General features: G+C 30.6%; 2 protein-coding genes across 2 annotated transcripts in view; both read right to left on the bottom strand.

Annotated features, from left to right (window-relative positions):
* Positions 1-27,645, bottom strand: part of LOC118201405 (cell adhesion molecule Dscam1-like) — an 86,592-nt gene that overhangs the window by 32,789 nt on the left and 26,158 nt on the right. The window contains exons 14-19 of the mRNA XM_085817956.1: positions 26,097-26,375; positions 23,901-24,020; positions 21,184-21,351; positions 11,913-12,060; positions 7,555-7,703; positions 873-1,004 (exon numbers count right to left, since the gene is read on the bottom strand). Coding sequence (XP_085674082.1) covers positions 873-1,004; positions 7,555-7,703; positions 11,913-12,060; positions 21,184-21,351; positions 23,901-24,020; positions 26,097-26,375 — 996 coding nt within the window. The remainder of the gene's footprint in view (positions 1-872; positions 1,005-7,554; positions 7,704-11,912; positions 12,061-21,183; positions 21,352-23,900; positions 24,021-26,096; positions 26,376-27,645) is intronic.
* Positions 13,395-21,173, bottom strand: LOC118201406 (cell adhesion molecule Dscam1-like). The gene is made up of 3 exons (XM_085818992.1): positions 19,652-21,173; positions 17,375-17,494; positions 13,395-13,530 (listed from the first exon to the last, which is right to left on the bottom strand). The coding sequence occupies exons 1-2, from the start codon at positions 20,001-20,003 to the stop codon at positions 17,448-17,450; spliced, it is 399 nt and encodes a 132-aa protein (XP_085675118.1). The 5' UTR covers positions 20,004-21,173; the 3' UTR covers positions 13,395-13,530; positions 17,375-17,447.

The raw sequence follows: 27,645 nt of genomic DNA, 5'->3' as shown, positions 1-27,645 counted from the left end.
CCATTTGTAGATGGTATTATTTATTTGTTTTTTATTCCAATGAAAATAATGTAAAATTGGACTCAAAAATCATTAAAATCTGAAACCTCTCTTGAAATTGTTACCATAATTAATAATAAATTAATTACATGATTAATGTCATTAACTTAAAGGAAATGTATTCGCAGGCCGCATAAATTTGCTTCAATGGCCGCGAGTTTGTCAGGGCACCAATTATGTTTTACAAGCCACACTAATTTGTTGAACCACTATTACTTATGGTGAAAGAATAACAAATCGCATCCTTACTCAGCCATCTTGACAGACTTCAATATATAATAAAAGGTCCATGAAATGAGTGATTATCAACCAAAAAATAATTGTGTCACAGAACATTTGGTTTTAGGAGAAATAAAAATTTTTGCTTCAAATAATTTTATTTGTAAATAAATTTTCTACATTAGTTACAAAATTTCTCGTTTTGGCATGGCTGTATATGATTCAGTAAAAGCACATTCTTTATTAAGATTATAACTGGGTGCTTGAAAATAAGTCATCACACAGAATTTTGCATAAAAAGATATGCTAATTATTTGTTAAAGCATAGTGAATAATATTTATTAATTATGATTTTTCTTCACAAAGACATTACGAAAGGTTTGATGATGTACTTACAGCAATTCTACCCATAGTGTTAAAATCATTTTTATACATAATTTTATAGTATGTTCTATTTTAAAATCATTTTATAATATGTTCTATTCTATTTAAAAATTTCTAATTGGATATATACTTTTCACATTTCACCTAAATCATAAACAAAGAATTAAATTTAGCAACTATACACAAAATTTGAAAAGTGAAATAAGACAAAATTCCGTACACTTACTTACCTATATCTCTCCAGTATTGTACTATGTACTTTGTAATTGGAGAATTTCCACTGTAAGGTGGTGCCCAAGTTACACTAGCACTTCGACTCCAGATTTCTCTAATTTTTACGTCTAATGGCGGAGCAGGAACCTCTGAAGGAAAAATAAATATTATAAATTAAAGTGTACAGCTCAGATTCTCAGAAAACTTTCGTCACTGTTATATTTTGATCTGCACGCAAATTCTTTCTGTTCGGATTTTTGTGCGTGAGAATATTAAAAACAACATTCTGAAATGATTAAATGATTAAATTTCTACAGAAATTCGGCCATTTTTTATTCAAAAGCCATATTTTACATTTTTACGTATTTTATTTATACTTTTATTTATAATAACAAAACAAAAGCATTTTCTTCCAATTTCAGTACAAGAAGTGTAGAAAGCGGTGAATACCGGAGTGATAAATGAACTTGTTTAACTAATAAAACTAGTTTTACGACTCTAAAGATTAAAAGAAAAATGTAATTAGCTTCAGCAATTAAAAACAGAATTATGTTTGGTACTTACGTATTATCACAACTACCTTAACGCCGTTTGGCGATTATTTTACAGAAATGAAAGTGATTTAGTGAATTTTCAGATTTCAACTTACGATATGGTTACCTAAAGAATTATTATGCGCATGGTTGCTAGAGTTTGGCAAATACGTTACTTTTGTTTTAATTTTTATGTACATTATGAATATACCATAATATAATATTTGTGAAAATCCACAATAAATATTAGAAAAAATGTCGGATGCATCCGTATGTATATATAAATTGCGCAGCTATTCAAAATGCCATACCAATTAGCATTATTTTCCGCTTTTTATTGCTTCAATAAATGGTTCAAATGTTATGAGCAAAACAAATAATTTGACAATAAATAAGCGGTGTAAGTTATTATTGTGGGATAACTTTTATCAAATTATCCCACAATAATAAACTATACCGCTTTTGTTAATAAAATTTTAGATGACTCATTAACTATTAGATAATATAAAGGAATATTCACTGCATGGAAATGAGATACATAAATGTTAAATTTTGACTTTTGAATTTCAAAGTTAAACGCATATTTTTCCTGTTATATCACTCCGTTTAGATTCGATTTAAGAACATCCCAACTAACTAAACATAGCTGCTTTACATTCACAAAAAAAAAAAAAAAAAAAAAAAAAAAAAAAAATACACATCTTCCTCATAGCTTGTAAGTACCTGAAGTATTTCATTCTTTCCCCCAAGAAGTTAAGCTGCAGAAATAACATGCCGTTTTTAAGAGAAGCTTTTCCTGTTGGCATAAGCGGCGGATAAACAGACTCAACAACTGACAGTCTTACCCAGCATTTCAGGGAATTTCGCGCTTGAAACTAGTTTTACCTAACTTTAAGTACTTAATCTTCCAAAAATTAAACAGTTATGTATATATCCATGAAGTCAAACATAGGAAAAGATTTTGGATACAGGAGGGCAGATTGAAAAGGGGACTTGAAAAGAAAGTGGAGGGCCACAAATAAAATTTTAAGAAACAAATAGTTGTAATTATTAAGGAAAGTGACAAGATTATAAAAATTAATTAATTTCTCACAGCTAACAATTTCATAAGACGAATGATACTGTTTTACATCTTTCACCATTTCTTTTTTAAACTTTCAGGTGTTATTTTTGAAGTGGAGATTCTTGTAAATGATCACTCGTGATAATTAACCGCAAAACGTTTTTGCTGAGATTCATGACAGAAAATGTTTGTTCACATATGAAAATTGATTCAAAAATACGTAATTAACTTTTCTCGAACAAAATCTTTAAGTTTGTAAAATTTGATCGAATAAATAAATATTGCTGATTCCTTCAGAAGTGCACAGTTCTCTTAAATCAATATCACAATGCAGATATATTTTCTCTAGCAGATATAGCTCTCTTTGTGCACAATTAATTTCGATTGAATATAGATGCTACATGGATCTAGAATAAAACTAGAAACTGATTGCCCAGTGGAAAAATTCAAAGTACAATATATATTCAAATTTACTTTACCTAAAGATCTCTAAGAAGACAGAAAATTTAAACTATTGTAAAAAATATTACCATTACTCACGGGCTGCATAAAAATGCATGGCGGGTGCCACAACTTGTCTAGGCTGCATTAAATGATATCGGCGATATCACGTCAAATTCACGAATCTGTAAAACCGTTGCTTCGAATAAAACACAGCAAAAGTTTCTTATTTCAAACTTACTCTTTGTTTTGGAAAACATCATGCTATAATTTCTGTATATTAATCCTAATATATCCATATAATATACATATATCTATTTTCTAACATAGTGAAAATACCGTAGAATAGTACAGAAAATATTTATAAGAGAAAACAGCCAAAATATGCAGATTTGTTGTTGGCATAATAATAGCGATTTCTTAATGCATTTAAACGCGAATATATCAAAGTAAAAGTAGACGGGAGAATTCCATAATGATAATCGAGCAGAATTTGCATATAACATTGAGTACTCTTCCATTATCGGGACTGGATTCAGAAATGTATGTATGTAGTACGTATGTACGTGTATGTACACACGCACAAATATATATGCACCTACATACATACACACACACACGTGCATATATAACATATATTTCTTAATCCGGTCCCGATTACAGAAAAGTACCATAACATCGTAAAACAGGTATTACATATATAGCTAGTTATCAATAAGGCACTATAAATCAGTTTATCAATGAAGAATACCATTAGCAACATTATGTGTGTAATTACAAAAGAATACTGCGCAAACGCAAACATGTAGCACAAATTCTACTTCATAACAAATAATTATGTCATATCCTCTCTAATCAAATGTCACAGCTGGAATTAGAATGTACCAAATGAGGGACTTGCCTCAGGTGTACAGATAGAAGAAACACACCTGATTAGGTGAGAAAAGTTAAAAATTCATTAAAAAATGATTATTAACGGAGATTCTGAAGCACAACAAGAAGTATAGTTTCAAAGTAGAATTTCGAATTTGTTTTTTGTTTATTTCATATTTTGTGCTTAAAGAATTCTTTCTTGATTAACCAAAAAAAAAAAAAAAAAAAAAGCTACAAATTTTTTACTGATGCTTCAAATTTCATCCGAAAATTCAGCTATTTAAGAGAAATAAGTTACCATTTCGCAAAGCGTTAAGATATTCGCTTTCCCAATTTAATAAAACAGGTCAGAGATTTAAAAAATGTGTTGATATAGTTTGGTCTAAGATATTTGTATTTTTCACTCGCCAGTTTGTTTCCATTTGGTGAAGGGTAAAATGTTTAGTTTCCTTTCAAATTTATTCTGTCTATTATTAATTAACAAACGAAGCGATTTAAAAGCAATAAATGCAGTTTTGTAGATATTGTTATTAATTACTAGCTGGACACATGAAATTACATGAGCTAGACTCATTAAAATTATTATATTTTTTTATTATTTTTTATAATGGAAACTATTCTGGCCGACTGCAGTATCAGCAGATAATATTTAAAATAAAACTCTGTTACCAAACTTTACAGTAATTTGTATTTTTGATACTGCTTTCTTTCTTAGCGCTTATATGGTCGATTGTATGAATTCCATCAAACACCTTTCGTACTCATTTCTTCGGTGAAAATGGCGTCCCTTAGTTTACGTTTGACATAAAATATCAACATAAGCAGCAAAATGTGTAGTAATTCTCTTAAGTTATTACCTACCAGCAGTAACGTTTCTTTAATACACAATCTTCATTGTATTAGTTTCCATTAACTCCGAGGAAAACGTTAAGAATAATTTTATTTTATAATTAACACAGCTGAGTTCAAAGAATAAATTGAATTAATTTATCATCAAAAGTTCTGTAGTTCCACAGGAGAATGTGTACTTTTTTCTAACATTAAACTTTATCGTTGAAACTAGGCTAATGAAGATACATGAACTTTCTCAGAAAACGTTTTGTTGCCGGATCAGTGATTCTTTACTACCTCCTACTAGACTGAATCGAACTCTAAATAGGTGTAAAGCATGACAATGTAAAATTTATAATGCAAAAAAGCTATCATGATTAGCGTAGATTTTAAATAAAACTATCGATTTCAAAGGACACCATAAAGCCCCTCTTTTTCTGCAACAAGATAATATTGCAAAAATGGGAGGAATGAAAAACATCTCATAAGGAAATCAATACGCTGAGCAAAGCGAAAACGAGTGTAGCGCCATCTGTTGAGTAAAATAATAATTAAACCTAGAAATAAGAATTTTGAAAGCATAAATTGAATTAACTAAAGAAAATAAATTTTTGTGAATGTGAAAGTTTTAAAAGAAATCCCATGCACAATTTGAAGTAGCTCTGTGGATAATTTTCGCCGAACAAAGTAAAAAACTGCTGTGAAGTGACCAAATATGATAAATCATAGAAAATCATTTGATTTAATAAGTTTTGCGTTTCATGATATGAAATTTGATCGATTTTGTTTGCCTGAAGGTCGAAATGCAATATATCAAAACACACTGAAAATATATCTTCCCGAAAATTATAATCAGAGATGGTATCTTTAAGAAACTTACAATACAATGTTTTGAAAGGTTAATTTGAAAAGAATCTGCAGACATTTATATCTGACTGAATTATTGGTATTTAAATCTGAAGACGGAAAGATGGAATAGGATAACGACAAAGTTGTTATAATTATTTCTAATTGCAGAATGCCTTTCATGTAGGCAAAAGAAAAATTTTCTACTTTATCAATGATTGCGGAAGACCAATGATCGTGGACCCTATCTAGAAGCAGAATGGTAAATTTTCTGCTGGCAAGAAGAAAATTTATTAAAGCCTTCAACCTTCACATTCCCTACTGTTACTGATCCAAGAGTTTCTGAAAGGTTTAATCACTAAACTCTGGATTTAAAAAAAAAAAAAAAATTAGAAAAAAATACTTTGCTTTTTTTAATTTTGAAGAAATTCCTGAAGAAACTGAAGCTTCTGAAGAAAAACTCTTATACGGGTATTTAAAAATATTATATATTAAAATTTATTTCTTAAATAACACTGTTAACGATGTTAATTTCAATCCCTATTTCCTCGCAAGCATTCAAACAAAACGCTCCTGTTCCAAATTTTAAACATTTCTGACTTCCTTTTCCACAAATAAATGGCTTTACATACACTGCTCGACATTGAAAATGCAACACCAAGAAGGAGTGGTCAGAAAGTGATGAAATTTGGAATAAAGACAGAGACAGCAAGCAGCAAAAAGTGATCTTTATTTCAAATTGATAGTCAGAATACAGAGCGAGAACGGCGTCGGATCAGTAGGATGTAAGACCACCGCGGACAACGATGCACGGAGAAACACGTCTAGGCATAGAGTCAATAACAGTCCAGATGATGCCTGAGGGATGGCTCTCTATTCCCTTTCAACCATTTGACACAGTTCGTTTTCTGAACGAGGCAGCGGCAGAGTCTGCAAACGGCGTCCAATCACATCCCACACATGTTCGATTGGTGACAGGTCAGGAGAGTACGGTGGCCAGGGAAGCATCTGTATACCTTGCAGAGCATGTTGGCAGATGCGAGCACTGTGTGGTCGTGCGTTATCCTGCTGAAAAATTGCATTAGGCAGCCCCTGAAGGTAAGGGATTGCCACCGGCCACAGTACATTATCCAAGTATCAATGGGCCGTCATAATGCCCTGAATACGAACTAGAGGTGACCTGGAATCGTAGGCAATAGCACTCCAAACCAAACATGTTCGCCATAGCCGATGCACTGTGCTCGCATCCATGTGGGTATCAGCTGCGATATGACGTAAACACCTAGTCCGATCTTCTCAGTCCCATCACCATACCCCTCGTAAAATCGTATATCTGCTGGAAGTGCCTTCGTTGACGGCGGCCTGGCCATTCTCACCTATTACACGTATTCTCCGGGACAAAGACGAATTATCGAAGAAAGTTGGTTTAGCAGAAATAACAACATGAATATTGCTCATTCTGCATGTTACTTCCCTTATATCTTACTTCATGTGCGTCGGAGAGCTGCGCATTTCACATCATTCGCATAACTCAGTGACGTGCGCCTACTCTAAAATTTGCATAAATTTCTGACCACTCCTTCTTGGCGCTGCATTTTCAATGTCGAGCAGTGTATTTCATTTCTTTTTATCATACAAGGCATTGTTGTAGCGCCTTTTCAGATTTTCTCTTTCTCTGATTTCTTTTTCCATATTCTCCAAAATTAGTTGACTTTTTAAATGGTGGAGAAAGTACGGTTAAAAATTTCGAAATAATTTTTGCTGAAATTTCTTTTATTACAGCAACATCAGCTGCAATTCACTCATTTTCGCGAAACAGCGTGTGTTAAAAGTAGGATATTCTACATAAAATATAATTTAATATCCACAGTTAGACAACTTTAAAGCAAAAATTTGGAATAAGAAACAATATAAGTTATTACATTTCTGGGACAATGTGGAATGGAAAGATTAACTGAAGATTAATTGAAAACACAGTTGGTTTAGTATCATGTTTTGAACTGAAGTTGGTAAAGAATGCGATGTTTATAAAATATTGATCTGATAACATTGATAAAATGTGAAATAGTTATAACACCCACATCAACTGGGAAGAAAAGTAAGGTAACTCACCCATAACTAGCAGTCGTATCTTTCTTTCGTCATTTCCAAATTCGTTTTCAGCTATACACGAGTAAAGGGCTCCATCGTCTCGATCTGTAGTTCGAATGATAAGTTCGGACACTACACCCTTCGGAACTAGAGTCTCAAAGATTTCATACCTGATGACAAAAATAAAGCATTAAATTTAAATTTGAGACACATTTTATTTGATTAGAAGACTGACTTAAGCCGCAGGAGGTATCCTAAATCTATTTTATAACTGAGAGATTGTAACGTTGCAGGCCTTCTCGTGGTGCACCCTGGTTAAAGCTAAATCTGTCACAGCGTTGGCTCACTTCCTTGTTTGTTTGAGCAGTTGAATTGTTAGACTTAAGGACTCCTCAGTCTGTACTCTTTGGACAGTCCATGAATAAGGAGCATAATGACAAATGCATTGCACTATTATCTTTTAATTAGATTATTCTCAACTATGGGGAAGCAAGATCAAGACTATCGATTTGAAATAAAGATCTACTAATGCCACTAATGCCTTAGTGGCCAAATGTTTGGCATTTGTATAAATAATTTTACAACTTAAAATCAAGTTAAAATGGTAAAAAAAAGATTCAATCCTCCGAAATGTAATAGTTAAATATGTTTTTTGGTCAAGTTATTTCCGTCAGCGGGACTACCTGGCCGATATGCTAACTACCCAGTGGACCGGCTGCCTCACTGTCGGTGGAAAGAAACAAAGTTAAATATGTTTTAGTTAAAGCTGGCGTTTTGCATTTAGATGGTTATTAAAACGTTTTATTTTATTCCTCTTTTTCTCTTCTCATTTGTATTGCAGATACAAAACTGTAATGACTTTTAAAGGGATTTAATGCGAATTTTCAATAGATTTAAGAACAAAAAGAGAAATAAACGCAGTTTTTTGTCTTTTTTTTATTAATTACCAACTGTACCCGTGAAATTACACTAGCTAGATATTTATAGTTTAAAAATATTATTTAGTTTACATGCTGCATTACAAAATTATATATTCTATTCTTTTTTATAGTAATTATTTTGGACGGCTGGCTGCACCAGCTGTTAGTTATTAAAAAAGTGAAATGGGCAATAAAAATGATTCGATACAAAATTGAGGTTTGAGAATAACAGCCCTTATGCGCTAAAAAATGTACATAAATACTTAACTTTGTATCGGTAGCTATAAAGATATGCTATTTTTTAAAAAAAAAAAACTGTGATTTTGTTGTTGAATTTTATGAGGCATAAGTGTGAAGAAAGTTATGTCTAATAATAAAGTTAAAAACCAAATAATTGTGTCGGCAAAAGTGAGCTCAAAAACAGAGAGATAAACTGCAAACTCAACGAGAGCCTAAGGCATCTTAAAAAACCTTCTGGTGTGACGTTAAAATTTAAATTCTTTTAGACATTCTATTTTGTTTGTTTTATTTTAAAACTAATTTGCGCCTAAGCATTGTAGTAAAGTTTGAATAAACAACAATCTGAGGTCAAGAAACAACTCAATTAATTTTATATTAATTCTTATGGGGAACATTGTTTCGGTTGACGAACGTCCTTGAAGAACGAATTGAATTCGTGAACCAAGGTTCCATTATGTCCAGAATTTATATAGACACTAAAGTAAGATACTCTTTTCACAGAAGAAGAAGTTTTTTTTCAACTTTCGAAAATCAACTCAGCAACATAATTGAAACTATTTTTATAAAATTATCTAATTTATCTGGACAAAATTCGAAATTGGAAGTACACTTCGGACCACTATTTAAGAAATTAAAACCTATAGCCAGCTTTCACGAATACCCTGCAACTACAGTGAAATATAATTTGTACCTTACATATACTATATATAGTTATATGCATATTACACAGAAGGATATTTGTTAACCTGTAGTTAGCCTGTCTTTAACTTTATGTTAATTAAATTGAATTGCAATTATTTTTCTCAAATTCTGATAAACAGAAGTATACTTCGTTTCAGCTGTCTCCGTCGTGTAAATGAGAATTAACAAGAGCAATGTTTTGATTGTAATAATGAAATGCGGAAATTTTTTATCGGAAATATTGCAGCAGATTGATTTTTTAAGCTATTCCCTTTCTATTGCTGTATAATTTTGAAATGCTTCAAGTAAATGTATCAAAAAAGTTTCGGGAAAAACCTGAATACAAAAATGTATCATGATTCAACGTCTGCATTGAAATATTAAGTGATGTATTTGTTTTCTCTTTAATTTCAAAGTTATGTTGAGAAAATATACAAGAAACATCTGTTTCATTATTTCGAAATGATTACATCATTAATATACATGCTATCTCAGCAAAACTGTATTTGTAAACGAGGCATGTAATAAATAGAACGTCTTTCTATGTGGTACGTCAGAAACATTTATATAATATAACTAGAAAACTATTCTTGCGTACATTTACAAAAGTTATCATTTAGATACATCATATAACACTCTACATAATATTTATAATGATTTTATTATTGATTTACGTTCATAAAAAACAAAAAAGGGGTTTCTTAAATACTTCCTTTCTTAATATGATAATCAATAAACTGTTTAAGTTTGAAAATTAAAAAGAATAAATAAAAGTTATTAAATATATTAGTTTTAAATCATCCTACACTGATAAGCAGTGTAATATTATAATTCGAAAGTTAAAGTTATTATGCCTAAAATATTAGCAACTCTCACTAAAAACTAACAGTTTAAAAGATATTGTAGATGATTCACGTAATGTTAACGTAATTCTAAAATCGAAATGCCCGACCATAAACATTTCTAATGAGAAGAATGTGTTTAATATTTTATCTAATTCAGTTTGGAATAATTAGCTGAATGAGGATTACAGGAGTATTCCGTTCATTTGTTTACTACATTGAGGACAACATAAACATAAATATTGATTAACTGATGTATAGCTAGATGTTTCGTGCGCCATATTAGTTCTTTTAACATTCTACGAAATCTTAATGAAACATTTTAAATTTGCACTGATATGAGCACCTTGATAACGATGTCCATAAATGCACCGCACCTTTTTAATCATTTATACTCTATTACTAATATAAAACTTAATATTAAAAATGAGTATTAGTATGCTTAACTAGATGCTGCATTAAAAAGTTAATATTTACCCCCCTTTGAAAAATACACCTAGAGATATGACTAGAAAACTAAATAATATAAAATATATGATGTGATCACCACATGACTTGTACGGGCTATTAAATTATGCACATTTATTGATGTACTTCATTTAAACTTATTTTTGCTGCACTCTGTTCAAATTTATTTCTTCCAATTTCATTACAGATATATTTCTCTTTCAATGAATTCGGTTCTCATTTCGCAGCAAGGCAAAAATACATAAACTCAAAACATCTTCCTTAAAAATTGTAAAATAAAGACAAACCTAAAACATCAGATACAGTTAAAAAAATTTTTACAGTTTAAATTAGAGTTTCTACTCAAAAAATCAGCAATTCGACCAGAGAGCAGGAAGTCAATATTTTCGGATCACAAAATTGAAAGTTAACTTTTGGTCCCACTGCAAAAACACACTGAAGTTGGTGCACCAATTTACTTAATTCATTATTCTAGCCTATATACGTTTGGTGCGGCCCGTTGCAATGAGAACTGGAGCTGCATAACAGATGTTTTAGCAGTCAATATACAAAGCTGAAACGTTCTACGGATACTCGTTTTTGAGTTAAGGAAGATAACCATAACTCAATTACTGTACGTGCGTACGTACAGACGTCCCGAAAAATATCTCTTCTAAATCCATTTTATAATCCGTTTTGGAAATTCCTTTATTCTGTTCCCAAGAACAGATGTCACGCAAACCCATCGTTCCAATGGATTCGAGAGCAGTTAGAATGGGTATTTTCGTTGAATATGATACCCGAAATTTTCCGCGATTAAAGTACTTCCAAGAAGAAATAAAACCATTAAAATTTTTTACATTTTAATGTAAAAAATTAATTCTAATTGAATCATGCATTTGATAATTTTATACAATTATATCTAAATTACATTGAATTAGGAGATTTACTATGTTTATAACCCTACGCGCCAAATGAAAATTTACAAAGTTATTTGCATTCATTCAGCTAACACTTTATATTAAGCATTTTAATATGGAATACTACATTTTTTTCCACAGAGTCAAAATGTGTTTATCTAAATAAATTAGGAACTTATCTAGACAAAGCTACAATATTTGGATCCACCTCCAGTACGAAACTTTAATGTTACTTTTTCTGAAATAAATTTAACAGTTAAAAAAAGGCCTATGACAGAGATTTCGAATTCTGGAGAAAAGAGACAGACAGCTAATGACAAAAATCTTACCTATCATCACCACTTTTGCTAATTGTAGTCTCGTCTCTATGCCATGTTACAGAGAGAGGTTGGTCTCCTAGGGCTTCGCACTTCATTCTAGCACTATCTCCTTTCTTAGCATTTACTACGGTGAATTTCTCTTCAAACCGAGCGGGAACTAAGAAAACAGAAAAATTGATACTTCAGAGATGATGTCATAATTATCAAACAAATTAATTTAATGTAATCTTATATTATGCAAAAAACACATGCCAAAGAAAAATTTCCATGGTTTAACCTTTGCCTTAAACAAAATCTTAATATTCCTTCAGTGTAAAATACATCTAATGTATAAAAATTTAATTTATTTATACGAATGTAATTCCAGCATGTACCGAGAATACAGTTAGAATTATTTGGCTAATAGTTTTTAAATAAATGCACCAAAGTTAAAATGTGGCATCTTTTAAGGTTTGTGCACTGTAATTAACACAAGCATTCAATTATTTTATGGAAATGGCCTAAAATAGGAAAAATTATTAGATATATAGAGAATGATGGTATTTTTCTGTTATGCACCTGCCATACACTTTGACGTGTGTGTCGAAACACACACGGTGTTTATCCATTATGCATGCATGACGTATACGCCAAAACACGAAAGAAATATTAAGCATACTAGAATTAGAATAAATAATTTTAAAGGTAAATTTATATTTTTGGAAAAAAATTTCGTATTAAAAAATTATACACTTTATAAATAACACGCGTCTAAAATTTACATATAGAATTCATGTCACAATTAAAAATATCATTAAAGAAATTAATATCCGAGATTCTGAAAAAGAATACCTCTCCAATCTCCCTGCAAAACAGTTTTAAACAGCATATAAATAAAAAAATGGTTATAAAAGAACATTGCTTTGCATATATATACATGAAAATATTGACTACTTAATACAAAAATGTACAGAACATTAAATATAAAATTGAACGCATTCACTCATACATTCATGCATACATTTTTAGCATTTATATTTAAATACCTGGTAAATAATTTAAGACAGGTTTTGAAAGTAAAAAAATCATTTTAAACACTATAAAAAATTCCAGAATTTTCCTAAAAGCTGCATGTAATATGCATTTGTAAATCGGTAGAAAACATGAAATAATTATAACACAATGTTGCAATGTAAACAGTAGCTCTAATGATTGTTGCTGTTCAAGTAATCGTTATTCTACAGAAGACTAGAATCGATATAAATTTATTATACAGCAAAACATAATTTGCTGCGTACTTCTTGGAAGGGATGTATCAGTATAAATTCGTTTTAACTTCTAATAAAAATAAACACAGACTACATTATAAAATTTATTTTGCATTCAAGTAACAGTTAGACAATCTTGATGATGCTCAGCTTTCGGAAGTTCAAACAGATCTCGTCTGTACGATGCCTTTAAATCAATCGTACCACCTTACTGTTCACCTTGACAGTGATGATTTTTTTGAGAGGGCTGCCAAGACCATTACTGGCTTCACATTCATATTTCCCAGCATCCTTCAAAGCTACACTGGTAACTGACAGTGTTCCGTCGTCAGATGTAACTATTTTGGACTTACTGCCATTTGTAAATGATCCATCCACACCTTAAAATAAAAAATATCATGAAATTAATAAACTCAGAATAATAAGCAGGACTGATAATTTAAAAATGATTCTTAAATTAATATTGCTGAAAATCTCCTAATTAATTAAATATTCATTAGAAGAGACATTTTGTAGACTACATTATAAATGAAATCTTCTATTTAATCAAACATTTATTACTCTTAAACTGCAAAAGATATTTATTAATTTAAATAAATTATAATAATCAGCAGATTTACTGTCAATTATAATGAAAGCGCTAAGTGCACTTCGATTGGAAACGACCAGCGTTCATCTTTCTTTGGGAACAAAATCTGTGTAGAGGGACAGAATTAAACCAATTAAAGCGATAGGTTTGCGAAATGAATTGAGAAAATATGAAATTATGGTGAACGAAGGTATGCACTATATGGTATTTGAAACATCTTTTGCTAATTACAATAATGTTGCAGATCTTCAAAAAATTATCATTTGGATAGATTAGAAATTTGGGTACTATTCGGTTTCGAGGGCCGTAAAAAATCGCCAAACTATTGTTGATGCCAATGTTGCCAAAAATAATTGCGGCAAGAAAGGAAGTATAATAGTAAATAACTATCTAAGATTGATGTTTTAATTTAGATTAAAGGTTAATTTCATATAATACTTTTTTATTATTATAATTTATATGAAAAAGGCTAAACATGACTGAATGGAAGCATAAGAGTAAATAACTATTTCAGATCATTATTATAATTTATATAAAAATTGCGAAACATAACTGAATGGATAAATTATTCGCTATTTTGCTACCGACTATCGCTAAAGCATAATTTCGCTACCGACTTATAGCTAAAGCATAATTTCATCTCGTTGGTTGTTCAAACGTAATTTTCTATAATGAATGATGCCTTTTCTTTGAAAATATTCTCGGTAAAGTGCAGAATCGCTCACGTATTTGTTTGCCGCTTTTTACAAGGGTAAAATCAATTGAATTTTTGTCAATTTTCTTTTACTTTTTAAGTGAAAATATGTTGATGTGTACATAATAAAGTCAAGGGTGTGTGCAGTGCCATTTTTGTGCAATACTAGGATTTTTTTTAAAGTGAAAATAGGTCAATGTGCATATGGATACCCAGTATGTACAATTCTTAAAAACGCGTCAAGCAGTGGGTGAATCTGGACTTTACCCAAAATTCTATTGCTGACTTTTCGTCATGGGCAATTCCCAAATTGTTAAATCCATACGATATCAAAAAAGGATTTAAAATCAAAAAAAGATTTAAAAATTAAACTAGTATGTCAATGGCGTCTTAAGAAATATAGTACAATATAAACTTACACTATCTGAAATCAACACGTACGCTAGATTTGGCGCGCTGTTAAATGGGCGCGTTTGCTAGATTTGGCGCTTTTGCGCATACATTTTCGCTGCAATTTTTTTACGGCCCTCAAAACGGAATAGTACCGAAATTAGAAGTATTTTAAATTATATAAACTAGATAAATTTTCAGAAATAAAATCAAGATTAAAAATTAACATGAAATACGTTTATAGTTTTTAAATCACGTTAAATGCAGGCAACACTCTAGAAAAACTATCTGTCAGGCGTCGATGAAGATAAAATTAATGAGCTTATATTTTGTGCGATCGTGAGCATGACTGCCAAATAGCAACATTTACTAGATGGTGTGGATGTTCAATGTAACGTAAGTTATAACGTAATGTAAATGTTCAAACATTTTGAAAAAGACTCTGCTAAGGGCTTTAAAACATGAGTAATTTACTGAATATTTCTATGAATAAGATCAGTTTACCCTATTTGAACAAATTCTCAGAAGGATTCCGGCAAAAAAAAAAAAAAAAAAAAAAAAAAAGCCATTAGCGAGCCAAATTCTAATTCTTTTTATTTCAAACTAAAATTTTTAATGTACAGTTGCCGTTAAATATTTTATAAATTTGATATATCATTTTTAAATATTTACCTTGTGAACGTAAAGGAAAAGTATTTCAAGAATTTTCTTAATTAGCTCACATGAAAGATCTTTATATAAACTTTTAGAGAGCTATATTATTTTGTCTTGAGGTGATTTAACTAGTATTAAAGTTCCCAACAACGGTTTAGCGCAGTATTTGCAAATATTTTTTAGTCCATTAAGTCATGCTATACTCTTTTAGTCATGCTATGCTACAGTATCATCCATTTGCGTGATAAGTGCTTCTATTGTGCATATTCATGCGCCTCTTGCATTGCCATTTAGCCATATTAAGATTTTTATTTTATGAGTTTAATCTGTATTTACCTCCAATCTTGACCTCTTGAAGATTTGGAGGAACATAACTCAATTTATATAAATCCGACATTGCCAACAGGGTTTCTTCTGTTTGAATGAAATGAATATTTCAATGAGAATAAAAACTGAATTTAATATGTGGTAGTTAATTTGGATCTATTAAAGACATTCTTAAATAATTAACTCTTATGAAAGTTGATTAATAATGGCCATATTATCAGATATTCTCTTATTCTACAAATAATTAACAAATCAGATCAGTTGCACTAAAAGGTGGAAGTATGAAGCTTAGAAGAAAAATGAGGCAAAATTATGATGTTTATTGTTAAATCTTTCTATTCTTAAATTATTACTAAATAAATCTATTCTTAAAACTACTTAAAGTTTTAAGAATAGATTTGATTTTTGCAACAATTTCTGCAAACCCAGTTCGATAAAACCTCTACCTGAAAATGCTCTTCTCTAGAAGCTGAAAATGTTTATGTCTAACACTACAAATCCATTGTTTAGAGATGGAATGTATAAATATGTAAAGAAAAGGTTAAAAAGCACTGACAGCAAAATATACAAAGTTACATGCACAGAATTTTAATGTGTCTTTGGTAATAATCTTTCGGCGTGAAATCTAATGAAATCTAACTAAATGTTGCCAATCATACGTTACTTTTTCGCAAAAAATATTCAATTTATGAAAAAACATTTTGCTTCAGAAATTGGTACATTATAATATCGTTACAAAGAAGCTTAAATTATGTTTCATGACATTGGAAGGTTCTTTAGAATTCATGGTATTTGAATAAGAAAAATGCGTTCATCAAAGAAATGTTTACAAAATATAAGCATACTAAGGTAAAATAAAAACAGATTAGTAAGTTCGACCCAATTTCCAAGCACCAAAGCGTATACCGCAAATGAGAAGTGTTTCATTTCTATTTCCATGCATGTTTTAAATAATCTAGAGTAATTTCCACTGTCACTTACTTTCAGATATGAAGTTAGTCAAAAAACGTTTACACTACAAAATATCACAGTTACCATAAATAATATGTTGCAGCGATTTATTAATAAATCTGTGTCTTATGTTTAAATTGATAAAAATCAAGGTGAATATTTTAAAATTACATCCTGCAAATTTAAAATGAAAAACACAGGTCTGAAGCCTCTTTAAATTAGTTGAAGGCTGAAGTTTTAAACAGATTTTATACGAAAAACCTACTTAAAAAAGGAATGATCTGAAACAAATGATAATGCAGTGTTGAAATTTTCAATTTTTTTTTGTATGGACCAGAAGAAGAAAAACATTTTCTTATTTCGGCTATTCCATATTTGCCATTTAGGAATGATATCTAATTCAGCATACATGCACACGAAATACTTTTAAATTTTTAAGAAATTTTAAATATAAAATACATTATGGCTTTTAAATTTTTAGTTTGGAAATTCGAAGATTTTCTGCAATTCAGAACGAGAATTAAATTTCTTAAAAATAGGAATCGACAATTTTTCCGTTAATTAAAAGCAATAGCAAATTAAAGTAAATTTAGGTTGAGAAACAAAAAGCTTAACTTACTAGTATATTTATACCACACGATATTTGGTAATGGCAGCCCCGTTGCATTGCAATAAAGAATGAATGAGTTGCCTTACAAAACTTCTTTATCATCAGGCTCTTTCACCCAAGTTGTTGGCTCTATCAAACAGATTATTTACACAATATTTTATAAATTCGTTTAGTAAACATTTCTGAATAAAGATACGTTTTAACAGACTTTGAATACAAAACTCAAAATATATATTGGAATACATAGATCTGGTTGCAACTAGAAAACATTTTTGAGAAGCGAGTATGAATACAGAGGCTATTAGCACATTTTTCAGACAACTTTGCTTAGCTATAAAAATTCGCCAGCTTAGGAAAATATTTTGTAACTACAGCTATATTTTTTAAAGTGTAAATTATCGTCTGCTATTTGGCAATTTTCTTTTAATGTAAAATGACACTTTTAAAGAAGCAATGGGCGGAAGGCTCTTTACGAAGAAAATTATTTGTGTTTAGTTATTAAAAATACTGTGAAAGCCATGATCTTTCTGTATCTAAAACAACGATAAATAATATCGTTAATAAGGAATTAAGAAAAAGTCAAGTTTGATTTCAAACAAGAACAATTACGCATTGAATTTTTATACAGTGAACAGCAATTATACATTGAATTTTCAAAATATACTGGATAAATAAAAAACGGATTGTTATACAGTGAATAACAATTATACACGGAATTTTCAAAATACACTGGATAAATAAAAAACGGAATGTTTCAAATTTTGAAAAGGTAAGAATCTTAATGTTAAAAACATCTTCGAAGTCAAAGAACATTTGCATAATTAAAAGGATAGTTGCATCATTAAAATGCTCTGTAAAATGTAAACAAAGTTATTAATGCTGATTTGAATCTCAGAAATGCGAAAAAACGTGATGTGCCTCGTCTTTATCCGCGACATATCGCCGAAAGCAGAACGCGCTGTAGAATTCTCTATGAGAAAATATTATTCGGATAAAAATGGAAAAGAGCTGTCATAATAGATGAGTCTTGGGGATAATTAAATGACCGCAATAAAAAGATATCCATTTATTACCCTCAAAGAGAAAGGAAAAAATTCTTAGAACATTGTTCAAAGAATCAAAAGAATGTTTTTAAAAAGAATTTATGATTGTTTCTGTTTTTGATATAATGAGAAATAAAAACTAAAGAGAGTGCAGAAAACTGTTAAGATCAACTCCCATATTATCAGAAACATACTTTATACCCAACTGAAAATATGAAATATCCTTTCTTTACACACAGTGCCATCGATCGGTAGAAGTGCATTAAGACAAAGCAAGCAGCCGCCCGTCTGAATGCACTGTTAATTTCCTGTAAAAAAAATGGAACAAGAAACGTGTATCAAGGCCATATACTTCACCCATATCCGTAAAAAATCTGCTGATGTATCATCCATGGATTTTTCTGCTTTTGGACTTTTAAAAAGTTGATTGTCCAGACGTCAACTAACAACCCTCCATGGACTTTGGAAAGCTATTAAGAGGAATGGGATAAAATACCTCTTTCGCTAATAAAAAAGCTTTATGGTCTTTGAAATTACAGTGTAGTATGATATTGAAGAATAAGGGTTATCAAATGAAACATTGAAAGCACAAAACTTTTAGGTAAAACAGTTCTGTAAATAAAATGAAAATCGTCTAAAAAATGTTTGAACAGGCTTCGTAATCTTGAAAAACAGATTTAATCTTTTCTTGAAAGTATTGTGGAAGAACGATCAACTTCCGATTAAGACAGCATATTACCAATCTAATATTAATATATCCTAAAAATTTAAAACAAATTTACAGAGTAAAATCCACGGTTTATAGTTGATTTCCCGATATCCGAAGGATGAAGTCTTTGATTAATTTTACTGACATATCTTTGGCAGTTGGTCTTATTTAATTTTGCTTTTAGGCAGACTTTTGGATGAATAATTTTCCACTCTTTTATTCAGAGGTGTTCAAGGTTTCATTCAAAGTCTTTATAACAAAAACAAAAATTTCTAAAGATAATATAAATCGTCATTTTTCACGTATACGAATATCACTTCAAATGCTGCTAAAAAATAACATTTTTCGTTCAGTATCAGTCCTTTTAATATTAATTGCAATTATTTAGCAAACATAAACACGCTATTAAAATACTGATTACTTTATAGTTAGCGTTAGAAAGAGTATTATAACAAATTTTTTCAAGAGTACATAACCTGGTACAATTATGAACAGACTCAGAAGAAAAATCAATATACTGAACATCTACTAAACCTTGAACGACGAGCACAGTTGTAAAGCTATCTTCTCCTACAGAATTCCTAACAATGCATGCATAATTGCCATTATGTTTGGCAGAGACAGGATCGATGTTTAATATTGAGACATCTTCGTATGTAGTCACTAAAGTAGCTGAATCAAAATTTTCAATTTCTCTGCTATTATATTTCCATCTGAATTCCAGCGGCTTGCTACCCTTTTCTACAGTGCACATTGCTTTAGTTGATAATCCACTTCGAACATTGGGCGGAAAAACAATAGGGGGAATTTTGGGTGAATCTGAAAGAATAATAACAAATGCTTTTAATAACTTGGCGTCAAAAGAATAAATTTTTATGATGTACATAATGCATAACTATCTTTATTTTAACATTACTATGAAAAGGTTATTAGAAATAAATTTATAATAATTTTAATTCTAATTAGAAACAGTATTAACGAGATAAGATATTTAATTCAAATAGGTACGGAAAAAAAAGAGAGAAAAAGATTATTTTTGCTTACCTAGCTGTGTACCTTGTAAGGTTTCCATAATCCATAGGACACCCACAAAAATGTAAATTCCATAAAGCCCCATATCGGTTTAATACGCTGAAGAGAATGTATTCGCATCAAGTAAAAAACTACGATAAATTATAAATTGCAAGTGAAAAAGGTATGCCATGAAATGTTATAATGCCGAAGTGCGCCATGTTTACGAGATTTAATGTTGATTCATAAAACAGGCTGTACTCTTAGATTCAAGTACAGTAAACTAGCGCCACACAGCGTCGAAATTCGAAATTTATAAGTAAAACAAAATATTAACTTGAGCAATTTTAAGATTTCTGCTGTTATTTTGAAAACTAAAAATGTCTTAATTAATAAGAAAAATCTGTTGAATCTATTTTTTGAAGATAAAGTGTCCAGATTTATTTAAAATATTATAAAAAATAAAAGCACGCTTTTATACATATACAGTTTTAAAAAAGCATTACATATAAGGCTTTTCAAAAGTAAGTAAAACAAATGTTGCTAAAAAAACGCGCTGGTTAAAAAAATAATCCAAAAAAATACAATGCTTCTGAAAAAATTACTATAAATCACTTAAAACGCGCCTGGGATAGAAATTTGATCACAACATTAAAATCTTTCAATTTCCTCTTTGAAAATGAATTAAAATTTCAAAAATTACATTCGAGCAGTCTTACAAAGAAATACTATTACATCATTCAAATAAAATACATTAAATGTGCAAACAAAGACAAAATATAATAAAAATGTATCGGAAATAGAAAATCGAAAAGCAAACAGAAACACTAATGCTTGTAACGTTGACACATGAGTTTTATATTTCAAGAAGCAACTTTAGAAAATGACGGGAAACGAAAACAAAAGAGTAAATTAAATATTCATAAACAGATATTTTCAAATTCTGAAACTTAATTCATTTATAAATGAAAATTTAAGATTGGAAATATATGATTTTATTTGTATTATTTGCAGATACAAATGAAGGAATCTTGCATTTTTTTAAAATCTCTTACCACGAATATTCATTACTACAAACTTCTTAAGGGCAGGACCAACACCGTTACTCGCCTCACATTCATACGTTCCAGCATCGGAAATTTTAACAGAATTGAAAATTAATTTTTCTCCTTTAGCAATGACTAAGGCTTCAGGAATATTTTCTTTTACTTCTGTAGGAGAATCTAAAAAAGAAAAAAATTCAATTTCAGTTTTCTTCAAGTAAACTTTTTAACGTATATAAATAAGATATTTTTAAAGTATATCGGAAATATTTTTTCAAAGATAAAAATTTTAAACCCTATGCAATATAATTAGTTCAAGTGTATGTAATATAACTAGTTCAAGGGTGTAAAGATCACCATTTTAAGACTTAAAAGATCTCCTTACTTTGTTCTTTTCACATAAGATATTTCACATAAGATATAATACCTCAAATCATCGGTGAGTTATCGTGACATTATACGACCAACTTGGCATGCTGGATCCATAGCTTCATGGGACTAGCACATATTTTTTAGCGAATTGCAGTCGGAATTGAGAGTCACCGCTTCAGCCTTCTCACTTCTAGTGAGTGACGCTGTTTTGTAATCCAAGTAAAACATTGACCTCTGTTGCGTGCAGTGAGTAGTAGTATTATTGCGGGTCTTCAGCTTCTGAAGCCCTTTTGATGAAGCGAACGCTACATGGTCTATCTGTTAACTGCCCAATTGAATTTCTCATTCAGTTTCGTGGGCATCTGAGTTAACCCTTTGCGGCACGGTGTGCCCAGTCTGGGCCACCTAAAAAGTTCCTTCTGTACACACAGAAAAATTGAATGAAAAAGGATTTATAGGTTACTATAGGTTACTCTGAACCTTCTTTATTTATAGTAGATGGCAGCTCAACACAAACTAGTCCATATATTTTAGCCATGTTTAGTTTATAAAGACCCTAATTTTTCAAAGAAATCTTCCAGAATTTTTTTAGGATAAAAAAAAAATGCTTGAAAAGAAATTTCTATGCTATTTTCTTGGCTGTATGATAATCCCTTTATTCTATATTAGTTTTAAATTTTTACCTTGAAATCTTGCCTGAAATCGAACAGCAAATAGTCTCTCAGTGCCCAGAGTGGGCTCACTGAGAGACTAGGACAACTGAGAGATTATATCTTTGTTTCTCTGCAGCTCACCGGTCAGTTAATTGATAACACAAAGGTGGGTCCACATTTGTGTTTCTCTTTCTTTTCGTTTTTTTAGGGGGGTAGGGGACGTTTGGTTATGAACTAAGAAATTGTTGGGAGGATTTTCTGAAGGTAAGGGGTAATTTTATGAGTTAACTGTTTGGTTTTCCACCAAAGCAGTTATCTTTTTCTTTTTCACTTTTGTTCAAAGAAGTTTTGTTAGCGCTACGGTTTATAATTTTGAGTTATAGACGTTTGTTTAATTTTATTTTATAGTATATAACTTCTAATTGTAGATATAATATTAGTTTATTATTGCTATTTTTTTATTTTTTTTGGATTTTTAGTTATTTTCCAAATGGATCGGAGAGGGCTGACCATTTCTGACGCACTGAAAAGGCTACACTAATTGCTTTCAGACAGTGAATCAGATACGGATCCTGGTACATGTGCAAAACATGCAATATTGGGTTGTTCTTTTTAAAAGGAGGTGTCACTCTTTTCGAAAAATACCGCAATGACAAAAGTAGACGAAAGAACATTTCGAGCACACGCATAGAATTAAAACGATAAGTGCTATCTTCACAAAATTTTATCTGTGTACTCCTCTATGCCTGATTAGACTGCCTACCTTTTTTTTTTTTTTTTAATAGAAATTCCAACCTTGAAAGGTAGCGTGCCGGAAAGGGTTAAAGTTTGGTGTTGTTGGCTATGTACGATACAGCCAACCTTTCGAAGATCACAATCATCCAAGGTTTCCTTCGCAGTCTTCTCGATTACTTTTTTCTGTTATCTGCGTACGCTTGATACCATGGAATACCGCCCAATCAGTATAATGGTTAGCGATACTGGGTACCGATGGGCCGGGTTTGAATCCTGAAGAGAGCATGGATATTTGCAAGCATATAGCGTCCGTGCGGCATTGAGGCACGCAAAATATAGGGTGAGCTGAAAGATCTCTTGAGAGGCTGGTGGTAGAGGAAGCGTTGAGGTTGATCCTAGAACCGCCACACAGGGTGGTCACCCTCCAAATTTGGGCGGAAGCTTAAGAGTTAGCTAGGTTCAGCAACATCTCAAACACCTGTGGAACTACAGAGTGGTTGCCTAGCTTCTGTCTGTATTTGATAGCATATAATGAGAAAATCCCAATTTTCGAACTATTTCTGAGAATTCTAAGTATTTATTTTTCTTTTTATTATCATTATTCTTTTATTCGTGAAATGTTTCGTTTCTTATATCACTCGGAAACTGTTAGGTGTCCCATATATGTTTGCATCCGTGTACTTTTAAGAGACACAGTCAGCACTGTTATTATGCAGTATTTAAGCTATCGACGAAATTAGGCGCAGTAAAGCAAAAGTATTCTTATTCTAAATTTGTATTGGTGAAAATTAGCATAGAAACACTGTTTTAGTCAAATCCCACCTCTGATCCATAAATCTATTCAAAACAAAAACTTAAAAAGTAACGTTATTAAAAATGCAAATAAAACTAAAAGTTTAACTTTTTCTTTTTACGGATATCAAAATACGGACTGGATTTCAGTTTAGATGGAGACCTGCAGTAATTTACCTGATAATTTTCGCCAAGTTATAACAGGATTTGGTGAACCAGAAGCTGAGCAGTGAAATATATGTTGTGATCCTGGTAGTGCTGTTGTATTTTCAGGTTCTGTTTTCCATACTGGTGGAGCTGAAATTCAGAAAAATATTTTGTAGTATAAAATCATTTCTTATTGTTTACAAAATCACCGAGTAACATTTTATAAAACATAAGCTATGAAAATAGCTTACGACATGTTTAAAAATACTACAAACCGATATCCATCCAACACTTACTTTGTTCAATATGTATAAATTACTGGTACCTTGTTTTAAAACAAAATTTAAGGTGTTATTTAATAAAACGCCTATAGGTTTTGTTGATTAAATAAATTTAATTCTTGAAACCAGGTCAAATGATTATTTGAGATATCAAAGAAACCCTTATTGTTTCAAAATGTTTCGCTTAAAAGTTCTATTAAATCTTTGATTTCTGATGTAAACGGCAATAGTCAATTTACGCATATTTTGTTCCTTAAAATACAAAGTATCCTTGTATAATGATTATATTTTGCACTATACTACACCAACTATAATTACACAATACAGAAATTGTGAATTTTTGGTACTTGCGAATTCTCCCGCAGACCTAGGCTACCACTGAATCATGAAAGTTGGCAGATATCCCGCCAAAGTTGCATCAGTCATTCCAGTAGAATTCTAAACTGGTTACTTATTATATAAAACTCTTTATATAGTACGTAACCAGTATTATACTTGCTTCGTTTTTGTGCTGCATAAGAATGCTTTCTTTTGACTTCTACTACTTTGTTATACCTCTGATTTTTTCGAAAGCTTTGTTTAGAACGCTATGAGTACAAACTTCCCGCAGGTAATTATTCCATTCTATTAATGTTTTGTCGTCTATATGCTGCTGATCAAATCTTGTCCATCAGTACATATTATTTATGTATGACAAGGTCTTATAAGTTTGAAAATAACCCACTGCTTGCTGTTCTGTAGAGGTCCAAAATTTAAAAGGATGTTTGTTCAAAATGCAAGAAAAATATGCAACAGTCAGTTTATGGTTTTGTTCATAAAAAAAGGTAGCTTATCTAGAGTCAACTGGGATTATAATAAAACATGTTACAAAAGTGTTATTACTCTCAAAGGCCATTTTCTTGCTTATGCATTTTCTTTAAATTTAAGATATTTGCTGTATTTTGTCTTTACACGTATTTATAAAATAATTTTATAAATAATATTTTAACAATAGATTATAAGTTACAAATATTAAGTCAAGAAATCAAATGGACAATACATGGCATAATTTGAAAGAAGGAAATGTTATTTAAACTTAGGTTTCTAAACTAAATACTGAAGATATTACAGCCGAATTTGAATTGCATTATTTGTAACAGGTGACTGAAAATGGATCATTTCGAATATTTATCTGGGAAACAAAGGGAAAAAACTTCTTTTTCAAAAATATTATTTATTAATATGATATTTTCCTTTAAAAATGGAATATGGAAATTTACTAGTTTCGTATTCTTTCTTTATGAAAAATAACTTTGCATTCATTAAGTGAAGGGAACGAGAGCTCTGTCCTCTATTAAATATAACGGATAAGAAGAAGTTATTTCAGGCAAAATCAGATGAATAAAACGTCATTTATACATCAAGAAATCTTTCTTTGCAATACATAAACATACACAAATTGTCATTTTAATAAAGAAAGTAGGTACACTACCGATATATATAAACATAACAGCTAGAAAATCTTACATAAAGTTATTAAGAAACGAAAATTTTCAATGTAAGTAAAGCTTATTTCAGGTTACAGCTCATAGTATTATAAAAGTTTCATGCTTAAAAAACATTAAAAATTATTTTACTAATTAATACCTTCCAAATAATACGACAGTAAATTCTAATAAAATCTTTATTTTGCTCTTCACTTCCGAAATATAAATTTGAACCCTGCGTTCTGTCACACATCTGTCTAAAAATGTTATATAGGGAATTTTTATTGTGATTACTTATTTCCTTTCTTTTCTGAAAACGTTGAACACTACAGGTTTAGATTTATTTGATAATAAAAGCCGGTTCACATTTATTAGGTTCATTATATTTGAAATATGAATAATTTTTCAGATTTAATAAATGTCAAACTCTGGGCTTTCAATAAAACCTGACAAATAAATGTAGATTCATGAAAACTCACCTTCAACAATTAATTCTGCTGTGAAACTGTGAGAACCATCCTTATTGGTAACTGTGCAAGTGTAATTCCCAGAACTGTCAATGTGAACAGGATCTATTATTAATATAGAGAGTTCTTCATCAGTTTTGAACCGAAGTCCTTCTTTTTCGGCTAACTGTTTTCCATCTTTCTCCCAAGTATAAGTAAGTGGTAACTTCGATTCTGCAAGACAGAGCGTTGTAGTCTTGTCTCCAGTTCTGACACCTTTCTTGAAACTAAAAGGCTGGATAACTGGAGAAACTGAAATTAGAAAAAAAAATTCTTACTCTTTTAGAATTTCATAATAGGTTTCATTTATGGATATACAAACGTTCAAATATAATCCGAACACAATTCTTTTATTTGGAAAAAACGACTTTAAACTAATTCGCAGGTAAACTAGTTTACCTGCGAATTGGCTATTGCTAAAACTGGCTATTGCTAAAACTTATTAAATATTTTCTGTGTCATTATATTTAATAAATACTAAGTTAACGAAAATTTCGGAAGAATGGTGAATCGAACAGAACAAAATTTTGAAATTAAAATTGGATATTCTCAACTGAGGGGATTCTAGAATCGTTGATCATTATACAGTGCTAAGAATAAATAACAGTAAGATAAAATACTCATTTAATTATTATAATTAAGGAATTCTCGGGTATTTTATTTACAATAACTTAAAAAAAGAAAACGTCAGAACTGACAGGGCTACACTATCCAGTTTCGCTAGTTTAACAAGTTCGTATTAATGTAGAAAGCTTATGCATATTTCTTTGTCAAATACTTACAATAAAATAAAATTGTTTTTAAATGATCTCGAAAATATGTTTTGTTAACAATGTAAATCAATAAAATTATATTTTGAATAGTGACTAAGATTCTTCCTAGCTGCTGAGAAATTTTACGTAGATTATTAAAAATCCATCAACAAGCTTTGAAAACGCATCTACATTTTGTTACTAGGCTAGACATTTAAGTTAAGCAATATAAATAGCATCTAAATATTGCCATATTGTAAGATAAGGTATTAAATAAGATATGATCAAATTCAAATGAATGCACTAACATAAGAAGGAATATCTTACCTTGTAAGGTGTATCTAAAATGAGACACCAAAATCAACGCCGCTGGTAACAGCATGATGATTTTCTTTATACGCATCCGATTTTCTTGCTGTAGTGGTAATCTACAACTTTTTCATTTTATGTGAGAACGAAACGCATTACACAGAAGAAAGTTCAACGGAATTCAAACACAAGGAAACAAATTTTGTTACTAAATCGCGGAAAACTGTTATGGCTAGTGTACATCACTTCAGGCAATACTGTAATACCCAACATGGAACCCATTTTGGAAGAATATTTCACGGTAACGAGGCGCCACACATTGACGAAAAATGAAACTAAATGTAAAATCAACTTTTTTCCTTAAATATATTACAATAGAAAATATAAAAGTTCAAAACATTTTAAATTTATAAACATTATGCCAAACTTGGACAAAGTGCATACAAATATTCGCCTGTTAT

This window comes from Stegodyphus dumicola, chromosome 6 (genome assembly GCF_044657685.1).
Source record: "Stegodyphus dumicola isolate Sdum_Otavi_A_Nest chromosome 6, ASM4465768v1".
NCBI lineage: Eukaryota > Metazoa > Arthropoda > Arachnida > Araneae > Eresidae > Stegodyphus > Stegodyphus dumicola.
This window is presented reverse-complemented; position numbering and strand designations above follow the sequence as displayed.

Excerpts from the sequence above, each read along its gene's own strand:
- LOC118201406 (XM_085818992.1), bottom strand. The coding sequence starts at position 20,003 with ATGTACATCATAAAAATTTATTCTTTTGACGCCAAGTTATTAAAAGCA. Across the intron at positions 17,495-19,651 it reads AACTGTGCTCGTCGTTCAAG|AGCCAACAACTTGGGTGAAA; the intron begins GTTTAGTAGATG and ends TCTGTTTGATAG.